The following is a 19,436-nucleotide window of genomic DNA, read 5'->3' as shown; positions in this document are numbered from 1 at the left end:
AACGACTTGTTCTATACTTCTTGTTTTCCCAATTGGGGTTTGGGCCTGAGGCCTCAGTTATACGTGGGGTTATGAACGATAAGCTAAAGACCAGTGTGGATTGTATAAACCCATTTATCATTGTAACACTAATATTTAAGATTTTTTATTTGTCACTCATACACATTTTTTGTATACAGGGAATTATTCATGCAGGGGTTGTTTATTCCCTAGAGACTATGGCTAAAATGTATATGGCTCTGGTTCATTTATGTATCGCATATACTCGCGCAGAATACAAGGTCTGTTTTTTTATGGGTGGAAAATTATCCTCACATTAGGTGAGACAAGAGGGGGTGTCAGACTCTTACTGAATAAAAACCACCCTGTTCATACTCCTGTTTTTCGAGCCAGAGCCCCGGTAAACCCGCTCTACAATGCTTGACAATCAACAGCAAATTCTCTGCGATCTCGATACCAGGCAGTTATTGCTTGTCAAAAAAAGCGACAGACGTTTCCATGATTGCATGGCAATAAATCAACCTTGTTCTCATGGGGAAGACCATGCAAATATTTGGGACAATGTTTTCCGCTCTCTGAGTTGTATATGTATATTAAAAAATAAACTTGTGGGAAAAGCCATAAATCATATTCGCCGTTCCCATAAAGGGCATGTGACATAAAAGTTGATGCAATTGGAATAACAAATGGGAAACATTTTAATTTAAAAAGCGAGGTCGATTATGTGTATCCTTATTTGAAATGATGACGTTTTTATATTTCACACGCTGATAGATTGATATAAAGTAACACTTCAATATAATAGGAAATAGATAAGGAGACTTTTTTAAGGAGGAGAAATCATCCAATGACTTCTCCCGGTTTAGGCGAGGCAAAAGGGAGTGTCAGACTCTTACTGACTTAAAAACCACCCCGGTACTACTCCTGCTCTTCGAGCCGGAGCCCCGGCGCCCGTCGGCTTTTATCGAACATCAACCCTACTAGGCCCCAACTGTATTGGTCTGATGGCTCTTTGTACTAGGAATTGATCACAAAATAACTTTTCACCTTACCTTTCGGTATAGGCCTGATTTACTAAGATAAGGTAATAAAACAGTTGGCCGTCGGATGGTAGAAAGTTCAAGAGCCGACGGGAAATACTAAGCACCTTATCACTGGACGAACAGGTCGTATTGTCTTGATATCTCAATAGTAAGTAGGTAATCTTTAGACAATTGAATTCCTTTTTATTTTATTCGCATTTATTTCTCAAGTACTGTTAAGCCGTTGGCCATTTGTCGCCTATACCGGTCGTTATAACTGGTCAGGGTTTCAAAAAGGGTCTAACCTAAGTAATGTGGATCACCGTATAGTGGGTTGTGGTAGGCAGGCAACCACTTCGTCTTAAATACATTCAGTTAAATCTCGATCAGACAGACAGACCCCAGAATACATTAGGAAAAGATCTAAGTCTGTGTGCTCCATCCTCGGCCACATCTTCGCTTCGCCGTCCTGGCAGTAAGCGGGTTGGTAGCCAAACGCAGACTTATCAACGTTAAAAAAAATCAGGAGAAAGAAGTAACGTATGTTTTTTGATCACATAGCAACATATTACGCGAATATTTCTGTTTCTATGTACTTATCGTATTTGTTTAGGACTTAGGAGATTGGGGCCTTCATTGATATTATCAATGTAATTGAAATTATATTTAATACTCTGACTTACTCGTAGTACCTTCTGTTTTTTTATAGCTATGTATATTTTCCTTTCTTATTTATTTTCTTTTTCTTAATTACCTAATAATATTTTAATTTTCTAATTTATTTTTTACTAGTAAACCCGGTAAACTCCGTTTCGCCACCATTGATTTTTCCCTGATTTCCTGATTTTCTCTTATATTGCAATAATTTTGTTATAAACCTCACGGGGGCTCCAACCTTTCCAACGAATGCAAAACCGTCATTCGGGACTTATGGCGTCAAAAAGGAAAACCCGACTTATTTTTATATTATAGAAAACATTTACCGTTTTATAATCCAAAAACCACGATACTAATTGTAAATTCCATCTACCTAACCTAGATAATCTCGCGACAGTGATTGTAAATTTTAATCTGCCTAGATAATGTACCCAACTTCTTCCACTTCTGTTAATGAGAAGAGGGGTATTAATAAATGACAAGTACGTACGTGCAGTTGTCCGCGTGTGAAGAAGGTTGGTGAGCGACTTGTGATACTGCACTGCTTTTAATCAATGGACGGCTCGCGGTACACCCACTGGTGAGCTTCGTCCTTGGTCGGAATATTTTTTCACATTTTTTTGTTAATTATATAGAGTAGCATACAATTTTGTAATTGATTGTAATTGGGGGTGTTGACTTTCGAAATTATTCTGACTCTATATTATAGGATGTACTTAGTCATATTTTGTGGTGAATTAATTCTTATATAGTTGTCATTTGGAATTTAGGTAACTTTGCGTACTGAGTAGTATGGATTCAATTACATATGTTAAGTTATATGTAAGGCATATAAATCTAGACTAATAAATAGAATTAGAGTGTCTGTTTGTAATATTAAAGTAACTTTAACTATGTGCGTAATAATGTAAAAATACATACGATACTTACACCAAAATCACACTTTTTACAATTATAGTGTCTGTTTGTTTTGGCTAATCTATAAAATGGCTGAACCGATTTGGACGGGGCTTTTATTGGCAGGTAGCTGCCCCGAAGCCGCGGGCATCAGCTGGTAAATAATAAAGTTTATTCCAACTACATGTTGTAACATAGACAAACTCCTAAGTATAAACTAGATGGCTGTTCAAGAATAACAAACTAAAATACTTTTACCAAACTAAGCATGTATGTATTAAAGTTACTAATAATATTTTTTACTAGCTGATGCCCGCGACTTTGCCCGCGTGGAATAATGTCTTATAGCAGAATTTGGGTTTTAAATATTTTTATAACGAATTTTTTTTATAGCCCAAGTTACTCCTTAGCACATAAGCTAGTAATTACAAAAAAATGCCAATAAAAGTCCCCAAGTCAAAATCGGACCAACCATTTCAGAGATTAACCAGAACAAAAATTGTATGTTATTTTGGTATATGTATCGTATGTATATTAATAAATTTACATAGAGTTAAAGGCAGTTTTTTTAATATTACAAACAGATACTCAAACATTTATTAGCATAGATGTAGATTTTGATTATAACATAAACATATCTGTAAATTGATTCTGTTGTTTTTACCTCCTTTACAGCTTAATCTGGTTATTATGTTAGGTACATCGACACGTGTAACATATAAGGTAAGCGTCCACAGGCCCGCATCGTACGCATCGCACACATTGGACGGATCGCATCAAACAGATTAATTTTCAGACTGCGTCCACTGTATCGGCAGCGTTCGGATTGCCGACGTGAGTATCAGCAATCGGATTGCCGATACCTGTTTCATGGCATCGGCATTCCGTATGACGTCATTAGTATGATGATCTCGATGATGCGGTCCGTACGATGCGGATCAGTGGACGCAGTTGTATGAGTTTCTATAAAAGACAAATTAAAATCCGTTGCGTGCGATGCGTACGATGCGGGCCTGTGGACGCTTACCTTTAGACGCTATCTTGATTCACAAACACGTGTCTCATATGCTATATTATTCATTGACAAATCTTCCTTACATCGTTTGAATGTTGGAATAATTTAAGATAAATATTATAAGATTTCTTTTGGAAAAATACTTATGTGGAAATTCCTCTCTCTGGTGTCCTGACCACTGGTTTCAAAGCATTTGAAACGTTTATTTCAAATTCCTAATTAGGCACATTTGAGACGTTAATTGAATTGTACGTCAATGAATCTAGGTGTTTTTTCAAAGTTCTTGTTTCTTACCCTTAGTGATGGGTACATTGGTTTTTAATTATAGGTATTATTTAAAAAATATTAAAAAAAGTGTAGGATGAAATATGAATTCATATTAAACTTACTAAAATATAAAGTTGACTGCAAAACGTAGCTAGTTAGGCTATATTCTAAAAGAAATACGAATAGACGTAGATAAACATTACTTACCTACTGTGATTTACGTTTGTAATATTCTTATTGAACACATAAATTGTATTCCTTCATATATATTGTCACGTTATTGTCATTTATAGATCACTGTTACCAAATAAAAAATGTTTAAAGAAAATGTTAAAGTACAGTTTCTCCTTTGCTTGTACTAACAACGGCTTCAGCCTGACTGTGGGATACACGGCACGCGTCACCTTTAAGGGGTGGTTCCAATGAATCCATACCACAGAATAATAAGTTCCATACTGTCATGAAATTCCTTGAAACTTGAATTAAACGTGTGGGGAGCAGAACGTGAGTAAATTTCCTTCTGATTTGACCATATCAATTTTAGTTTCTTGGATTGGAATTGAAGAATTGCTGTTAAATAGATTCATTATTATAGCTAGATATTAATTAAAATGTGTGTGCTTGTTTTTAGAATATTTTTTTAGTTAGGTAGATCTGTTTTACATTGTGTCAAAAATATTTCTAAAAGATTGATTAAATATAGATGATGACGGAGTATGACAATTTAAAATCTATGTATTCCGTAAGTTAGGTACCTAATGCAAAAATAATAGACATATAAGATAACAATATTTAGATGAAAATAATCAAAGTTTAATAGTGGGAGCAAATCGTTATTTCTAGGTATAGTTCGTACCTAGAAGTTTTCACGTGTCAATATTTCAAATCATTATATCTTCGAAAGTGTTTATTTAGATGACGTAATAGAAAAATCAAAAAGATAAGTGTCTAATGTTTATGACATTAAAATAAAAATTAGTCATCTATACTATTGCATCCACAGAATAGATAAAGAGATTGCATCCATAGATAACGATCTAATAGATCGGTATAAACTGAATGTCATCCACTTAACACACAACAGAAATAAATCGCATCAACGGAACCAACATTTTACCTACACCTTATATAAAAAAGTAAAATGTAAAAGAGGTGGCAAGCTATAGCATTATCTTGTCATGGTAAACGATAGCTGACCTCTCATTCTAAAACGTACAGACCTGTGATTTTTTTCTTTGAAGTAGCTAGTTAGTCGTATCGGTTTCTACTTAAAACTCTCCATATTTTATTAGCCCCACGTATGCGTTGTCGATACCTCGTATTTTTCTTTTAGTCTTTTATTTCGAATGCATAGTATTTTGTGTGTTTATTTTTGTTTTAATGTGTCGTTTGTTGTTTTGTTGCAATGTATATTTAGATAATAAATGGGCAATATCTTTGCTACTTAATTTTAGAGTGATTTTTTTGCAATTTATTCCCATATTACCTATGCGGTCTATTACCTATCCTATATAGTAATGGCACATCCTGGTTAGAGCTACAGTATAGATAAATTAATTAAAGGTCTTAGTGACATGCTTATATTTATTTTTAGGGACTTTTAATGCTCTATGGTAAAGTCATGGTGCAAATAAATTAGCTATACCTAATTATAATTTTAGAAAACGCACACAACATCGTTTAATCTGGAAATAGTATTTTAAACTGGAGTTCGATTTTTTAGAAAGATTTGAAGCAGTTCCATGCATCCTTCTTCTAAACAACACTTACATTAATTAACCCCTTATCAGTAAATAAAAACTTGCAATCTAGGCTAATTTTCTTCAAGAATGTCGACCGGAGTGCATTTTTTATTGGGAATAAGCCCGTATATCAACTAAGTGACAGCGAAAAAATACTTAATAGCTGTATCATTATTGTCCTTTAAAATAACATACCATTGGTTAAGCCCCTCCCCAGTGGGGCAAAATTACACCTTATACCATACAATTTGTATTTATTCTGAAGTAAAGGGTGAAAGCCTCGTGAATATTTTAATAAGTCAAGTTTTAGTGGCACCTTGATTTAATGTTTTTATTTGTTTTGATTGACGAATTGTTTGTATTTTTCAATTCTAGACTTGTTTGACAATATTTGATCTAGTTTAGGTTTTAAGTGACAGATTTTGTATGTGTGAGTTAATAGGTTTATTATTTTTTTGGACGTAAAAATTAGTGTATATCTTTAGTAATACACTTTCATAAATGTTTGTCTATAGAACAATATTTTGAAATAAAGATTAGGAAATGAAACATTTTTATTTTAACACACGTTTTATTTTAACTTATATGTATACAATAAATACTAATATTATAAAATTAAATGTAAGTACATAAATAAGAAAACAAGTTTATGTTTGGTATAGCATATAAGTACATAGAACCCTTAAAATATTTAACATCATGTTACCTACATATACTTCCTGCAACTCAAAATAGCTTTAACAAAGAAATTAACAAAAGAAACAAATTTTGCTTTAAACTTAGAATTCACTTAAGGATAAAGTGATCTATTTTATGTCCAACAGTCATGAAGATATTCTCCACTGTGCATGGATTTGCTGAAAAATTAAAAATAGTCATTAAAATTTCTCGAATTTAAAAATAATTAATTTGAAAATTGAATTTGTAAATCATTATTAAAACTTTAAATTTTGTGCAAAATAAAAAGTTTTCTTTTAATTTTTAAATTAAAAGTTTTCTTTTTTTATTTTTAAATTAAAAGTTTTCTTTTAATTTCGATCAAAATTAAAAGTTATCGCTGTTAGAAAATCTAAACAACAATGAATATTCCTCTAAAGACGAACTCGTTAAAAACTTAGAAACAGAATTAAAACTTAGATTATACATACGTATGTCAAACCATTCGTCATCATGCCCAGCTTCCAAACGAGCTGCTCTTACGGCTTCTCTCAAAGCATGAGTCAATACTGAAGCAAGACAAAATGCTGGTTCTCCAGTGGCTAAGAAAAAAGAAACCATTTATAGATAAGCCATTTACTCAAAGGTATTTCAAATAATCAGATTTTAGAAAATCTAAAATCAAACAACATTAACACATTGAACGCCGTGGTGGTCACCGGTGACCGACGTTAGCGGAGGATTTGCCTTCAACAGTTTTCTATTGGCAGTCAAAGACTTAATAGGAAAATAAATAAATTACATCTTTACCTTTAGATTGTAACACGCCATACGGATTTCTAGAATTCCTTCGGAAATAAACCCTGAAGTCAGCTGGTATGTCCTTGATTCCTGGAGGTTTGTACGTCCATGTACGATCCGTGAGCAGTTTCCCACTTTCAGAATCATAAACGAGTTTTTCGGAAGTCCAGTAACCAAGACCCATCACGAATGCTCCTTCGATCTAAAAAAAGAAGAAAATTTTAATCAAATTATCTACAAAACTAAGTCTTATTGTTATTAAATCATGGTCTACATTTACCTGAGCAACATCTATAGTTGGATTCAAACTTCTTCCAGTATCTTCTAGCAAATCAACTCTCCTAACATCGTGGTTACCAGTCAAAATATCAACTTCTACTTCAAGAGCACAGACTCCATAAATATCATAAGGCTTTAAATTATCATTACTTGAATACATGTACGAAGCTTGTAAGTCAATTCCTTTGGCATAAGCTTCTTGTATAAGTTCTTCCCATGTTGGCTTATCCATTTTTTCTTTTATGGGAGCTAGTCTATCTAATAGTTGTTCACACGCTTTCATAGTGGCAAATGAGACGCATTCACTACCAACGCTTGCTCCTGTGGCCATGGCATTAGGTGATGTGAAACTGGAAGTAGGTTTAATACTGATCTTCTCTATAGGTATACCAAGTGTATAGGCACAGACTTGAACAACTTTAGTGTTCATACCTTGACCCATTTCGACACCACCATGAGTTATCACAACAGAGCCATCAGCGTGATACACAGATACTAGTGAATTGTAAGGTCCAATGTAAAACAAGTCATAAGTCATCGGCATTATTTTTAAAGCCCGTTTTCTCCATCGATTGTTCATATTGAATTGTTTCACTTCTTCTAACCTTTCATTGTAATTTGAATCTTTCTTTAAATGGTCTATAAGGTCTGGTATCGGATTGTCTTCTTTTACCATATTGGCTAATTTAACTTCTAATGCGTCTTTGCCTGTCTTGTGAGCTATGTATTCCATTATGTATTCAATCATTGCTAAACCTTCTGTTGAAGCTAAAAAATATTGTGACATTTATTTGAATATAATATTGAAATCTTTACCGATCTCAATATTGTACTCGAGAGACGACACTTAAAAACAAATTGACGATATTTGTTCAGTAATTTTGAGTACATTATTGTTACTGTTCACGATTAGTTCACGATTTTTCTCATTACGATAAAACTTTAAACATTTTCTTTGAACTTTTGTCTCTAACACTTCAGTTAAAGTATGCAAACGATGTTGTTTTAAGACTTGCTCTACTTCATGGAGAGAGCGATTTGCATAATGTGACATGCAAAGTTTCTCATGTGAATTTAGTTTCTATTCAAACTTCGTCGAGTATGAAACTCTAAGATTTAGGAAATCTCATTTCAGTTTAAGCTTCAGAAGCACACATAAATATGACATTACATAAATTCATATGGAATTTATCAGACGAAGAAATAGCAAACGCTTCCATGAATTAGGGAAATTGTTGTTTTTATTACGTCTTGTAATTGAATATGAGAATAAACCTTTTGTTTCGGAGTTATAGTTGTTTTATGGGGAGGATGGACATTGTTTATTTATCTATGCTTATTATCGTTAATGGAATAATTTGACTTATTTGAACTTAACATTTGTAAGCTGCAAAACTAACGATTAAAAGATGAAGCTTATAATCGTTGATGGAGATTGTCATAAGAATCTTAAGATCATTTTCGTAAGAGATCATGAAGCCCAGATATTTTACTATTTATAACTGAATTGTCAGTAATGCGCCTATTGGTAAAACTTGACTTAGGTATTTCTTTCTTTTATTGGTATTATGCATTTGGTAGAATGTACACTATCTAGAAATATGATTACATTCTAAATTAAGCAAGAAAAAGGTTTACAAATCGTATACTCACATGGAGCTCTACACCATGTATTAGATGGTGTATCAGTTGCCACACTATTACCTTCGACGTACCATCTCTTTCGGTCGTAGCAGTTAAAGAAATGAGTCACTGTTATAGGGCTGATAGTCTCATTCGCAGAGCACCCATTGTCTTGGTAGAATACGTTTTTGAGATATTGAATTACACCATTTTGGTCCACTCCAACCTGTTTTAAGTTAAAGGAATGTTTTTTTAATAGATTGTTCCTTACTGCCTCGTTGCTTGAGTGGACAAGGGATATCGGGTTCGATTCTAGGGTGGGGCAAAGTACTGGACCCTAGGTCAAGCATTTTCGATTTTTCGATAATTTCTCAGTAGCAGCACGGAGTTTGGAATTGTGACCGGTATATGACAATAGGCTCACCCACTATTACATGGGACTTATAATACAATGGTGAAAAATGGGTGTACATTGTTCAGTGGCAATACGTGCCGTAATGTGTACCTCTGCCTACCCCTTCGGGAATAAAAAGGCGTGACGATACGAGGTTATTCCAAATCATAAAGTGAATCCAGGTAAGGCACGTAACTTCTTAATACATAATAGAATAAAGTAAGGAAGAGGAAATCAAGAATCTATTAAAAGAAAAGTTAGCTGCTAGCAAGTTAAAAAGGAGAGAACTTTTATCATTAAACTGTAAGCAAGTAGGGACATAAAGTTGTGGAACTAAGTAATCCTGTTAAAGGTATTAAGTATTCACTTACCTCAAAGTTTGAGTTTGTGGGCAGTCGTTTCCCGATAACACTCATTGAAGTTTCTAAAGGTAAGATAAATCTGCAAGATTTCCCTTGTAAATGAGCAACTAGAGCAGCGGCGCATGCTACTTGACATGAACGTGTTATTTTACCTCCGTAGCCTCCACCCACTCGTCTTACTACAACTTGTATGCTGCAATAATTTCATTGTTATATATTAGACTAGTTTCTTTTAGTGGGATTAAAAGGTATCCTAGCATCCAAGTCAGCTCATACCCTGTATGAAAACAAAATTTTATCAAAATCCGTTCTGTATTTTCAGCGTGATTACCGGACAAATATCCAAACAAACAAACATTTATTATATTAGTATGATATACAAATGCATGCTTATGATTTTATGAATGGTGCCCGGTATAAGGTAATAGGTTCATACCCTATTATATGGGACTTATAACACAAATGGTGTAAAGTGGGTGTACATTGTACAGTGGCATTACGTGCCGTAATGTGTAGATGCACCTCTGCCTACCCCTTCGGGGATAAAAGGCGTGATGTTGATGATGCTTATGATTGTAATATTCTCGTTGAAACTTCCTTGTTCAGTAATGGCCACATTCTCAAGTACCAAAATGTAAGTAGATCGATTCGGTTCAGTTATCGCAGCTCATTTCACCAGCTGCGCGAATTAAGATAAAGTAACACAAAAAGAATTGCCAAGATCTTGCTAATTTGGGAGATTAGCACGTTCCAGTGAAAACGAATAAAGTTTCCGCTTTATACATTTTTGATTAAGATTTAGTTAAAGAGCCGTTTCAGAGCGACGATGCACGGACTTCTTCGTCAATTTTACATGGAAATGTTACTCTTACATTTTTCATGAAGCTAAAAACTTTTTTTCTTTGTTCAAGTTAATCTCTAGTGTGTCAAATCACCGCAATGAAATTTTAATGAGTTGGCAAGTTTTATGATATTAAGAGTGCTTTTTCACCAGAGATGTGTTGTGTAGTTATGCTACGAAGATACTATAGCTAAGTTGTGAAACTATTTGACCGTTTCTAGTGACATGTGACCGTTTTTAGTGACTATAGCATACATCTATAGCACGCATCCATAGCACGCATCAATAGCACGCATCTTTCCATATAAAAAACATATCTTAATTGGATCCGTTTCAACCAATGCCAAGCTATCTGTACCAATGACTATGATTGGTGGAAACCAAACGCATCCACAGCAACGTAGCATAATACATCTCTAGTAGAAAAGCACACTAAAGGTGAAATACAGACCTGTTTGCTGGTATATTTAAGCATTGCGAAATAGCTACATTAGCCAAATCAAGCCATTGAGTGGAAGAGGTGACTTCGAGTCCATCTTCTGTATGACGAACAACGCATGTCTGTGGTTCCATGTAGTAATGGTATTGAGACTCCACCTTATATTCACCGTTTATCACATATTTCACATCTTTACCAACTTCTTCTGGTTCTACAGTCCTATTGTTAGTAACCCTTTTGTCTTTCTCAGGAGATTTCAATACGTCATCAATTTTTATTAACGGTTTGCTTTTGCTGACAGATTTATATTTAATTTTAACAAGTTTCGCAGCCTTATTCGCTGTTTTTTCTCTATCAGCAACTATAATTCCTACTGGGTCTCCGTAGAATTTGACTTGCTTTGAGCAAAGGATTTCTTCATCCTCGGTCAGTATGAGACAGTTTGTTGGTGTGAATGTGTTCTTGCCGGGTATATCCTTAGCCGAGTAGAAAGCTATTACACCTGGAATTTTCTGAGAAAAACAACGGTTCAATTCTTTTTAAAGAAAAGTTTTTCCACGCTAGGATTTTCTCAACATACAAGTTCACATATGTACGTATCACACGTAGACTTGAAATTACAATTCGTGGATCATCAAAGAGTTTGAATGATGGTCCACGCACCCGCTACATGTTGCATGACTGCCGATTGCCCAGCCGCCGCGCCAACCATGCAGTCAAAAAATTTTAAATAAAATGTAAATAAAAAATTGTAAAAAAATGTTAATAAACTGGTCGTTAACTGATTATTGCTTTTAAAAACATTCCGAAAAAGTACTTATGGAAAACGTAACAATCATCGTTGAAAGTACAACACATAACTAGATAATAACAACATTTGTGATTCATAAATCAATTTCCCACTTACAAAAGCCTCTGTCGTATCAAAATCACTAATGACACTTCCTGGTCGGGCATCAGCAGTAACGAATGCTGCGAACACCTCGTTAGGTTGTTTTGGCAGATCATTAGCAAATGTGGCCTCGCCGCTACATTGTACCAATCCTTCCAGTTTTGATATCGGCTGGTTCAGAGGCCAAACACTTTTATCTGTATCGAATACTTGAGTCCCATGAGATGTGTGTCTCTTTATAGCTTCGCCACCTGATTTTAGTCTAGGATCGACTTTGTCGTCTGGACATAGATATAAAATGGCCTGGAAAGAGGTATTGCAATAAATTACGACGAAGTTTGGTAGTGAGGTACATAAAGCATCGCCAGTTGGTAAAATATCGCTGAGTAAAAAAAAATACTGATGTTTTTTATTAATTGTTTTTTTAGCACTTACCTTATAATACAAAGCCAAAGCCAACATCTTCCTATAAGCAGCTGAAGGTTCTGGTGGTGCCTCCTCAGGAAATATCTCCATGCTCAAAGTTTTCAAAGCTAATTGCAAAATTTCATTCTTAAACGGATTTTTCCCAACTAACAAAGCTTCAGTTTTTGTAGCGTGAATGAATTTAGGAGATATGCTACCATATACGACGGTCGCACTCTCCAACAATTTCGAATTGGTTCTGAATTTAAATAAAAATCCAGCATTAACAACAGCATGAGCGTTCTGAGACCGAGGCATTATCTAGAATCAAAAGAAATTAAATTGTATTGACATTAAAATTAAACTCATTTTGCAACAACAAGTCCAAAATAATACCTTGTACGTTTTTAACTTAGTATTCGTAGAGAGAGGTGGCAACATTACGTTAACAATTATTTTCCGTTTCATATCAGCTTTCAAAAAATTCTTGAATGTCATCACTTTCGTAGCGCTTACGCTTTCAGCTGAAAGTAAAAGTTTCATTTTTGAACGACAGAAAAATTTAATTAAATAAGTCTAGAGTTAGAAGTTTACTTACCGATAGTGATCATCGCTCCGACAGTTTCAAAAAGTAAAAATAAGTCAGATTGAAATTCATTGTTGAGATATTTCAAGTATAAATTACCACCGATTGTGCCAATCTGAAAAAAAGTATAAAATATGTATGAAAATTTCAGACCAAGTAACGTAGACAGAATTGTTACACAATAAATACTATTTTTTTTAATATATACTCACATTCCTAACCGGTATATGAGCAACAAGATCCATATGATCATACAAAACTTTCAAATAACTGAAATCTTCATTAGTTTGTGATATTTGAAGGAAGAGTTCCATCATCTCTGTCAATGGCATCCCTGCTCCAATGATTAGGTTAACGTCCAATGTATGGCCTTTTAGTTCCACAACATTGAAAATATCTATTAAGATTGGAGGATAATCTGTTACGTGGTAAACTCCTAAAAATATTTAAAAATGGTTAAGTTTTTTTTTTTCGGTTTGATATAAGCCTATTCAATTCTTGTAGCGTACATAAGAAGTTAACTTTCTATTGATACTTAAAAACATAATATTTATATCTAGTTACAAAATAAAATCACACTTCTTAAAAAAATCTTTTGTACTTATTTCAAAGTTTTAGTCTATTGCTACGAAGATCTGATAACCAAGCTGGGAAACTATGTCAGTCATCCAAAACACACATCCATAGCACACATCTTTCCATATAAAAAACATAGCTTAGCTGAGTCCGTGTCCACTAGTGCTAAGCTATGTGTACCAATGAGTGTTGTGGTTGGTATTGCTTGGTGAAAGCCAAACGCATCCGCACATCTCTGGTGGAAAAGTTATCTGAATCTAATTTATTTATTTAATAAACAAACCTTGTCCAGTGTTTCCAGCAATCAGTTTATAATTGTTACTCTTACTAATAACTTTGAAGACGTCATCCAATAAATAAGTTTTGTACCATTTAGTTATGCCACAATCTACAACTATCATTTTGTTGCTACTCTTCTCAATGACACACCATTCTTCATCTTTCTTAGCATCATCAGTTTTGATCTCATTTTTCTTTGGACAATTTTGGTAACATTTCTGTTCTTTACATTTTACTGTAGATAGATCTTCTAAATCAACTAGTTTGTTGATTAGATCTTCGCTAGCATTGTTCGCGAATGTTTTGAAAGCATCTGCAATAGGTCTGTAGCCTGTACATCTGCAGATGTTACTTGCAAACGAATTTTCAACTTCTTCCATTGTTAAGTTGTTCTTTTTTGTTTCGTAAATACTGTTGGGAAACAAAGTTTTTAATATGTACACACATATACTCATAATTACATTCAATTTCAAGAAATACATGATAGCTGGAATTTCGCTGTTGATTAACTGGTTATCCTATTGATCCTCTTTTGTACCAAAGTATTCTACTAATAGAAGTGGCAGTCTGTTGACCCAAACAGGCTTTAAGATTGTATTTGTTGGATTCGGCTATTGAATTCTTAAAAATACCTGTTATTATATTCGGCTCGCTATTATGTGTACTTAAAATTTGCGTTTGTACCCGCTTGGAGCATTCGCGTTCGTAGAACGTTCTAGCTAACTGTAAACTTTCCTTAATGAAATAATACAACCTTCAGCCGCAATTTTGGGTTTGATATTCTTTGAATATTATTTATAACAATTTTCATTCATAAAACAAGATTGCCACGTTCATTGAAATATTTCTCGGATTTGTGTGGGATGCGCAATATTGCGTAAATGCGTACAAGAATTTTGCTTCGTGTTGACATTAAAAGGTTAGAGATTCAGAATATAATACGAATTGTAACGTTAAATCCACATTGTTATATGATTTTTGTAACTAGACCTCAAGAAAAACAGAATGAAGGCTATTTCAAAGTTCATTCATGTAGTTATAAGGTAATTGCCAAAGGTTTTCTAACTAGATTTTGGGTTATTTTTCTAGTAATCTGTCCAACAGCGTCTTTCACAGTAAGCATAAGTACAGGCTGTTAAATAATGGTCTATATTTTCTAGATACTAGAGTCCTTATTGCTATGAAACTTACCTGAACATGTTCATAACCCATCCAGGAGTGCAGTAGCCACATTGGGTGCCATTAAATTTTGCTAATCTGCTTTGTATGTCGTGGTAGCTGGTCATCTTACTTCCAATGCCTTCAACCGTGATTATCTCCCAACCGTGGCAGGATAATACGGATACTAAGCACTTGGAAAGAAAAAAAGAGGGAATTAAATGGTATAAAGATTTGTTTTGTTTTGAATTCGTGGTAATGGTGCTCATAGTAATTGGATTAAGATTTACGCAATACAAAATTAGGTAATTTCTGTAGTAAACGGTATTTTTAAAGGAACTAGATCTCATTATTTAAGGATTGTATATAATTGTGTGGTTTCTTGTTGTTTAGACATCTGTTCATGCATGAGTCTTTTAAAGCCAAAAAATATGGCAGCAAGTTTTGACGTGTGCCCTTAGTACGAGTTAACTTTACATTGAACGAAAACAAAACGTCAGTGCGTTCGGCGATCTGATTGGTTGGTTTATTCAAGCCGGCCAATCAGATCACCGAACTTGCTCTCGTTTGGATTTCTTTAAACGTAAAACAAATTTATACTAAGGGTACTGTCTTTTAAGTGTGCAAAGCGGATTCATTTTTTAATTGATTTAAAAAGAAGATTATCAATCAGTTTTTATGAAATATCTTACAGAATTAACAGAAAAGGTCTTGACTTCGTTGGTGGGAGGTAGGGCTGCGCGTACGGCGACGATGCAGGCGCCACACCCTCCCTCGTGACACATCGCCTTGGTGCCACGTAGCTCTGCTACAGTCCGAATGTACTCGTTCAGGGATACATCGGGACTGAATCTTCCATCCGCTAGAAATGTAGTGGGATTTTGATTGTCATTATGAAAATCATCATCAGCTAGAAGATCTTCACTACTCTATAAAGATTTGGAACAAGGAAGTAATAGTATTTTGCTCATAAAATTAAAAGTCATGCTTATTGCGAATTTTTAAAGGAATGCTGTTAGTGATGAATTTGATGTTTGCTTTATGAAAGATCGAGGCTCATAGAATTGATGGATCAGACAAGACAGACAAGTGTCATTTTAAAGACATTTTTTACTGCGCAAGAGTGCTCTTTTATTCTGTATAAAATAAATTAAGCTCTACAAATCATGGTTTACGCACGCATTATAAATGGAGAAAAGCTCTATTAGTTTCCAGTCACAGAGGGACTTCATCATGGGAGTCATGCGCAGACGCTAGATAGAAACTAGCAGAGCTTTTTTCCATTCTCCATACGTGAGTAAACCGTGATTTTTATTTAATTTAGTACGTCTCACAATTATTATTATAAAAATAAATGAGACTCTGTAATAGTTACAATTAACTTCTCAATTTACCTTCAAACGGTTCCCCATTGATTTTGAACACAATTTTAGCCATGGTGACTTGATGGCTGCCGTCGCACTGATTCCTTTGTGGTCCCTATGGTGTACCAACCTCTTACCCATGTCCAATGGCACTGGCATATCCAACATTAGATATTGTTAAATTTAATGTAGCTAGCGGAAATAATGATACAATTGGTAGTGGCCTAATGAATAGTTGCTTTTAGTAATATTGTGAGTTGACTTAACCTAAGTGTATAATAAAAAGAATTGTTTAATGCTTTGCTATGTAATTTTTGTAATGGTTTGTGCGTTTTGTAACATTGTTAGTTGCCATTATTATATTGTTGGTTGATACTAGATGTTTTCGCGGTTTTGGTTTGTTATTTTAGTTTTTGGTTTTTCGTCTTTAATATGGTATTGAACCATTATGTGTCTTTTTTTGTTCAGCAATTTTGTTTTTCAGAATAGCTCAAACGGGCACCGTGCGTTTTAATAAACAAACGCCTATCAAGATAATATTTCATTAAAATATGAGTGCATTAAAATAGACCCAAGATTCTTTAGTTGGCTAACGGAAAAGTAATCAATTTTGGTAGATGAAAAAGCTAGGAATAAAATGAGTAATTCATTAAAACAAACATCAGAAATTGAAACTCATTAAACGATTAATATTTATTAAGGGTAAGCAACAGAATAATTAATTATAACATTACTGATAATAATTAGGTAGGAAAAGAAAAGTATGTTAGATAGAAGAACAATTAAAAAAATACAATTAATTACTTGGAAAGAAAAGTTCTTTATAAAGGCCTGTAATTAAGTATGTCATAATTATAGGACGGTAGTCTGTAATTAATATGGAATACTAAGTAATTAAGTTATTACATTACGGTCGCGTTCTTATGGTTTATTCTATTCATTGATAATATAATTGATTAGATAGATAATTGTTAAGGAAATGTCAGTTTTATATACAGAGTGTTTTGGTGCATTAAATTAGGGGAATTGTTAATGTTGGTCCAGGAATGAAATTTGGAACTTCTGGTACGAAACTGATGGTAGGCGATAATGTGCAAAGCTGCGGACTACCTAGCGGATTTACCGGAGCACCGGCTCGAAAAGCAGGAGTAGGAACGGAATGGTTTTCCCCAAGGCGTAGGCGGGTGAAAAAAAACAAAAAGCGATAATGGCTCGAAAAGCCATTACTAGACTCTAATTTCTTAACTCTAAATTTTCACTAAAAACCTCTCTAGATATCACAAGTTGCACAATTTTCGATGCTTATTGAAAGTTCATATAAGTTTTTTAAGATTCAGTTTTTAGTTATAAAATATTTTTTACATATTTATCTACATATAAATTACATAAAAAAATAACAAACAACACGCAAGCGATTTTGACAGCGAAATTTTTATTTTTATTCTGAAAAAAAAGAGCATAGCTCACCATTTTTTCATGGAACTGGGCGCAGTATGTAGGTACGTATGTGTATCAGTCTATATTTTTAGACGTGGGAACACACAGGTGTACCGAGGGCCGGTAACTTCCACATATATTTTTTTTTCATTGCAAATTGTGTCATTGGAATGTCCCCTTGTTCTACGGATATGTCAAGGTGTATGGTATAGAGGGTGTAGTTGAAGCCATATTTAATTAAATATTTGTGTTGTTTTAACCCTCCTTCCCAATTCCCGATTCCTCAACAGCCCTTAATTTCCTAAACACTAAGAGGCCGGCAACGCACTTGTAACGCCTCTGGTGTTTCAAGTGTCTATGGGCGGTGGGGATTGCTTGCCATCAGGTGATACGGGGTGGTTTTCCGAAAAACTTTAACTTTTATTTAACAAATCATTAATCTCCTGCGTTATTAAGCATCGCGGTAGCTTATTTTTATCCTTATTTTTATCGGATTGGTTGAGAGCAGTGTCACAGCTTATTTTATTGAAACCAAATTTTGTGTTTCAATCGGCAGAATTGTTAACTTTTGGTTGAGGGTAATGACGCCGTTAACATTTTGTGATTTTTTTCGGAAAACCACCCTACGTCTGCTCGTTTACCAATGTTTCAAAAAAAATACTTTAAGTTTCTGAGGTATGAGTAGAGTCCTTTGTATTTGATCATGGTAGAGTCAATGTCCCCAAAACGACTCGTGACATCAATACATGGTCATCAATCACTGATTTCAATTTCAATTAGCACTAATTGTCGACTAGACAGTTAGCCTATTGGATTCATTCATTAGGGTACTTTTCCACCAGAGATGTACTACGTAGCTATGCTATGAAGATGTAATAGCTAAGCTGTGAAACTATGTGACCGTTTCTACTGATACTAATTTATGTATTCATATTCTTCGTTATTGATGAAAATCTAAATCAAAATAGTTTTTTTAAAGTTTGTTTTCATTTATTCTCCACGGACTCTTGGTCCGTGCCCTTGTCATACAATTTGTTTTTTTTTTTACAATAAATCTTATCAATATGGTACCTACGTTGCACACTACAATTAACCACAACTATTAAAATTATAACTACAAAAATACTTACGCATAACTCAATATAGCTATGTTATACTGAGAAGCATTTACGTAAGTAACAACTTACCCTGTTTGTTACCATTTAACCTGAAGGTAGTTGAATTTACAAGGTCGTTAATACTTCCGTAGTGAACCCTTCTTGTGGTACGCGGTCGAGTCTGAAACTTTTCGGTCCCTTCAGCCATGTGCCCGTACTCTGCGCGACGTGCCCTGTTCATTGGCACAAGTTTCAACCACGTTGAACATAACGTGAACATATTTTTATCCCTAAATGTTATTTTTTATTTATTTTTAGCCATGGTCGTCCCACTTTTCCCACGTGTAAAAGAGTTACATTGTAACTTATTTGCAAAATAAATAATTATCATTTATCATTTATCATTGCAGGGTAAAGGCCCCTTTACTCTTCTTCCTATTCCTAAATGTAAATAAGGGTATTCAGTACTTTCAGTCAGCTATGCTGTACTTAGAGAGATTTAATAACTACTTAAACTATTCCTTAGTAAACCAGGTTCTTGTCTGAAAACAATTGCTAAGGACTGGGTTAAGTAATTTAAACGACTGTGAGTGTGGCGATTATACGGCTTATTCGTCTTCGGCATACATGGTATCTACGGTATTAA

General features: G+C 34.3%; 2 protein-coding genes across 2 annotated transcripts in view; one reads left to right on the top strand and one right to left on the bottom strand.

The window, feature by feature from the left end:
- Positions 1 to 16,404, bottom strand: part of LOC118267473 (xanthine dehydrogenase-like) — a 32,380-nt gene extending 15,976 nt beyond the window's left edge. Inside the window, exons 1-16 of the mRNA XM_050694513.1 lie at positions 16,287 to 16,404; positions 15,585 to 15,754; positions 14,926 to 15,086; positions 13,739 to 14,145; positions 13,092 to 13,315; positions 12,892 to 12,994; positions 12,690 to 12,817; positions 12,324 to 12,614; positions 11,904 to 12,191; positions 11,009 to 11,508; positions 9,726 to 9,909; positions 8,991 to 9,186; positions 7,339 to 8,105; positions 7,068 to 7,260; positions 6,749 to 6,859; positions 6,391 to 6,457 (exon numbers count right to left, since the gene is read on the bottom strand). Coding sequence (XP_050550470.1) covers positions 6,391 to 6,457; positions 6,749 to 6,859; positions 7,068 to 7,260; positions 7,339 to 8,105; positions 8,991 to 9,186; positions 9,726 to 9,909; positions 11,009 to 11,508; positions 11,904 to 12,191; positions 12,324 to 12,614; positions 12,690 to 12,817; positions 12,892 to 12,994; positions 13,092 to 13,315; positions 13,739 to 14,145; positions 14,926 to 15,086; positions 15,585 to 15,754; positions 16,287 to 16,329 — 3,833 coding nt within the window. The 5' untranslated portion in view covers positions 16,330 to 16,404. The remainder of the gene's footprint in view (positions 1 to 6,390; positions 6,458 to 6,748; positions 6,860 to 7,067; positions 7,261 to 7,338; positions 8,106 to 8,990; positions 9,187 to 9,725; positions 9,910 to 11,008; positions 11,509 to 11,903; positions 12,192 to 12,323; positions 12,615 to 12,689; positions 12,818 to 12,891; positions 12,995 to 13,091; positions 13,316 to 13,738; positions 14,146 to 14,925; positions 15,087 to 15,584; positions 15,755 to 16,286) is intronic.
- The window catches only part of LOC118267685 (zinc finger protein 883-like), a 115,061-nt gene that overhangs the window by 91,888 nt on the left and 3,737 nt on the right, over positions 1 to 19,436 (top strand). The window lies entirely within an intron of this gene.

Source organism: Spodoptera frugiperda, chromosome 6 (genome assembly GCF_023101765.2).
Source record: "Spodoptera frugiperda isolate SF20-4 chromosome 6, AGI-APGP_CSIRO_Sfru_2.0, whole genome shotgun sequence".
NCBI lineage: Eukaryota > Metazoa > Arthropoda > Insecta > Lepidoptera > Noctuidae > Spodoptera > Spodoptera frugiperda.
This window is presented reverse-complemented; position numbering and strand designations above follow the sequence as displayed.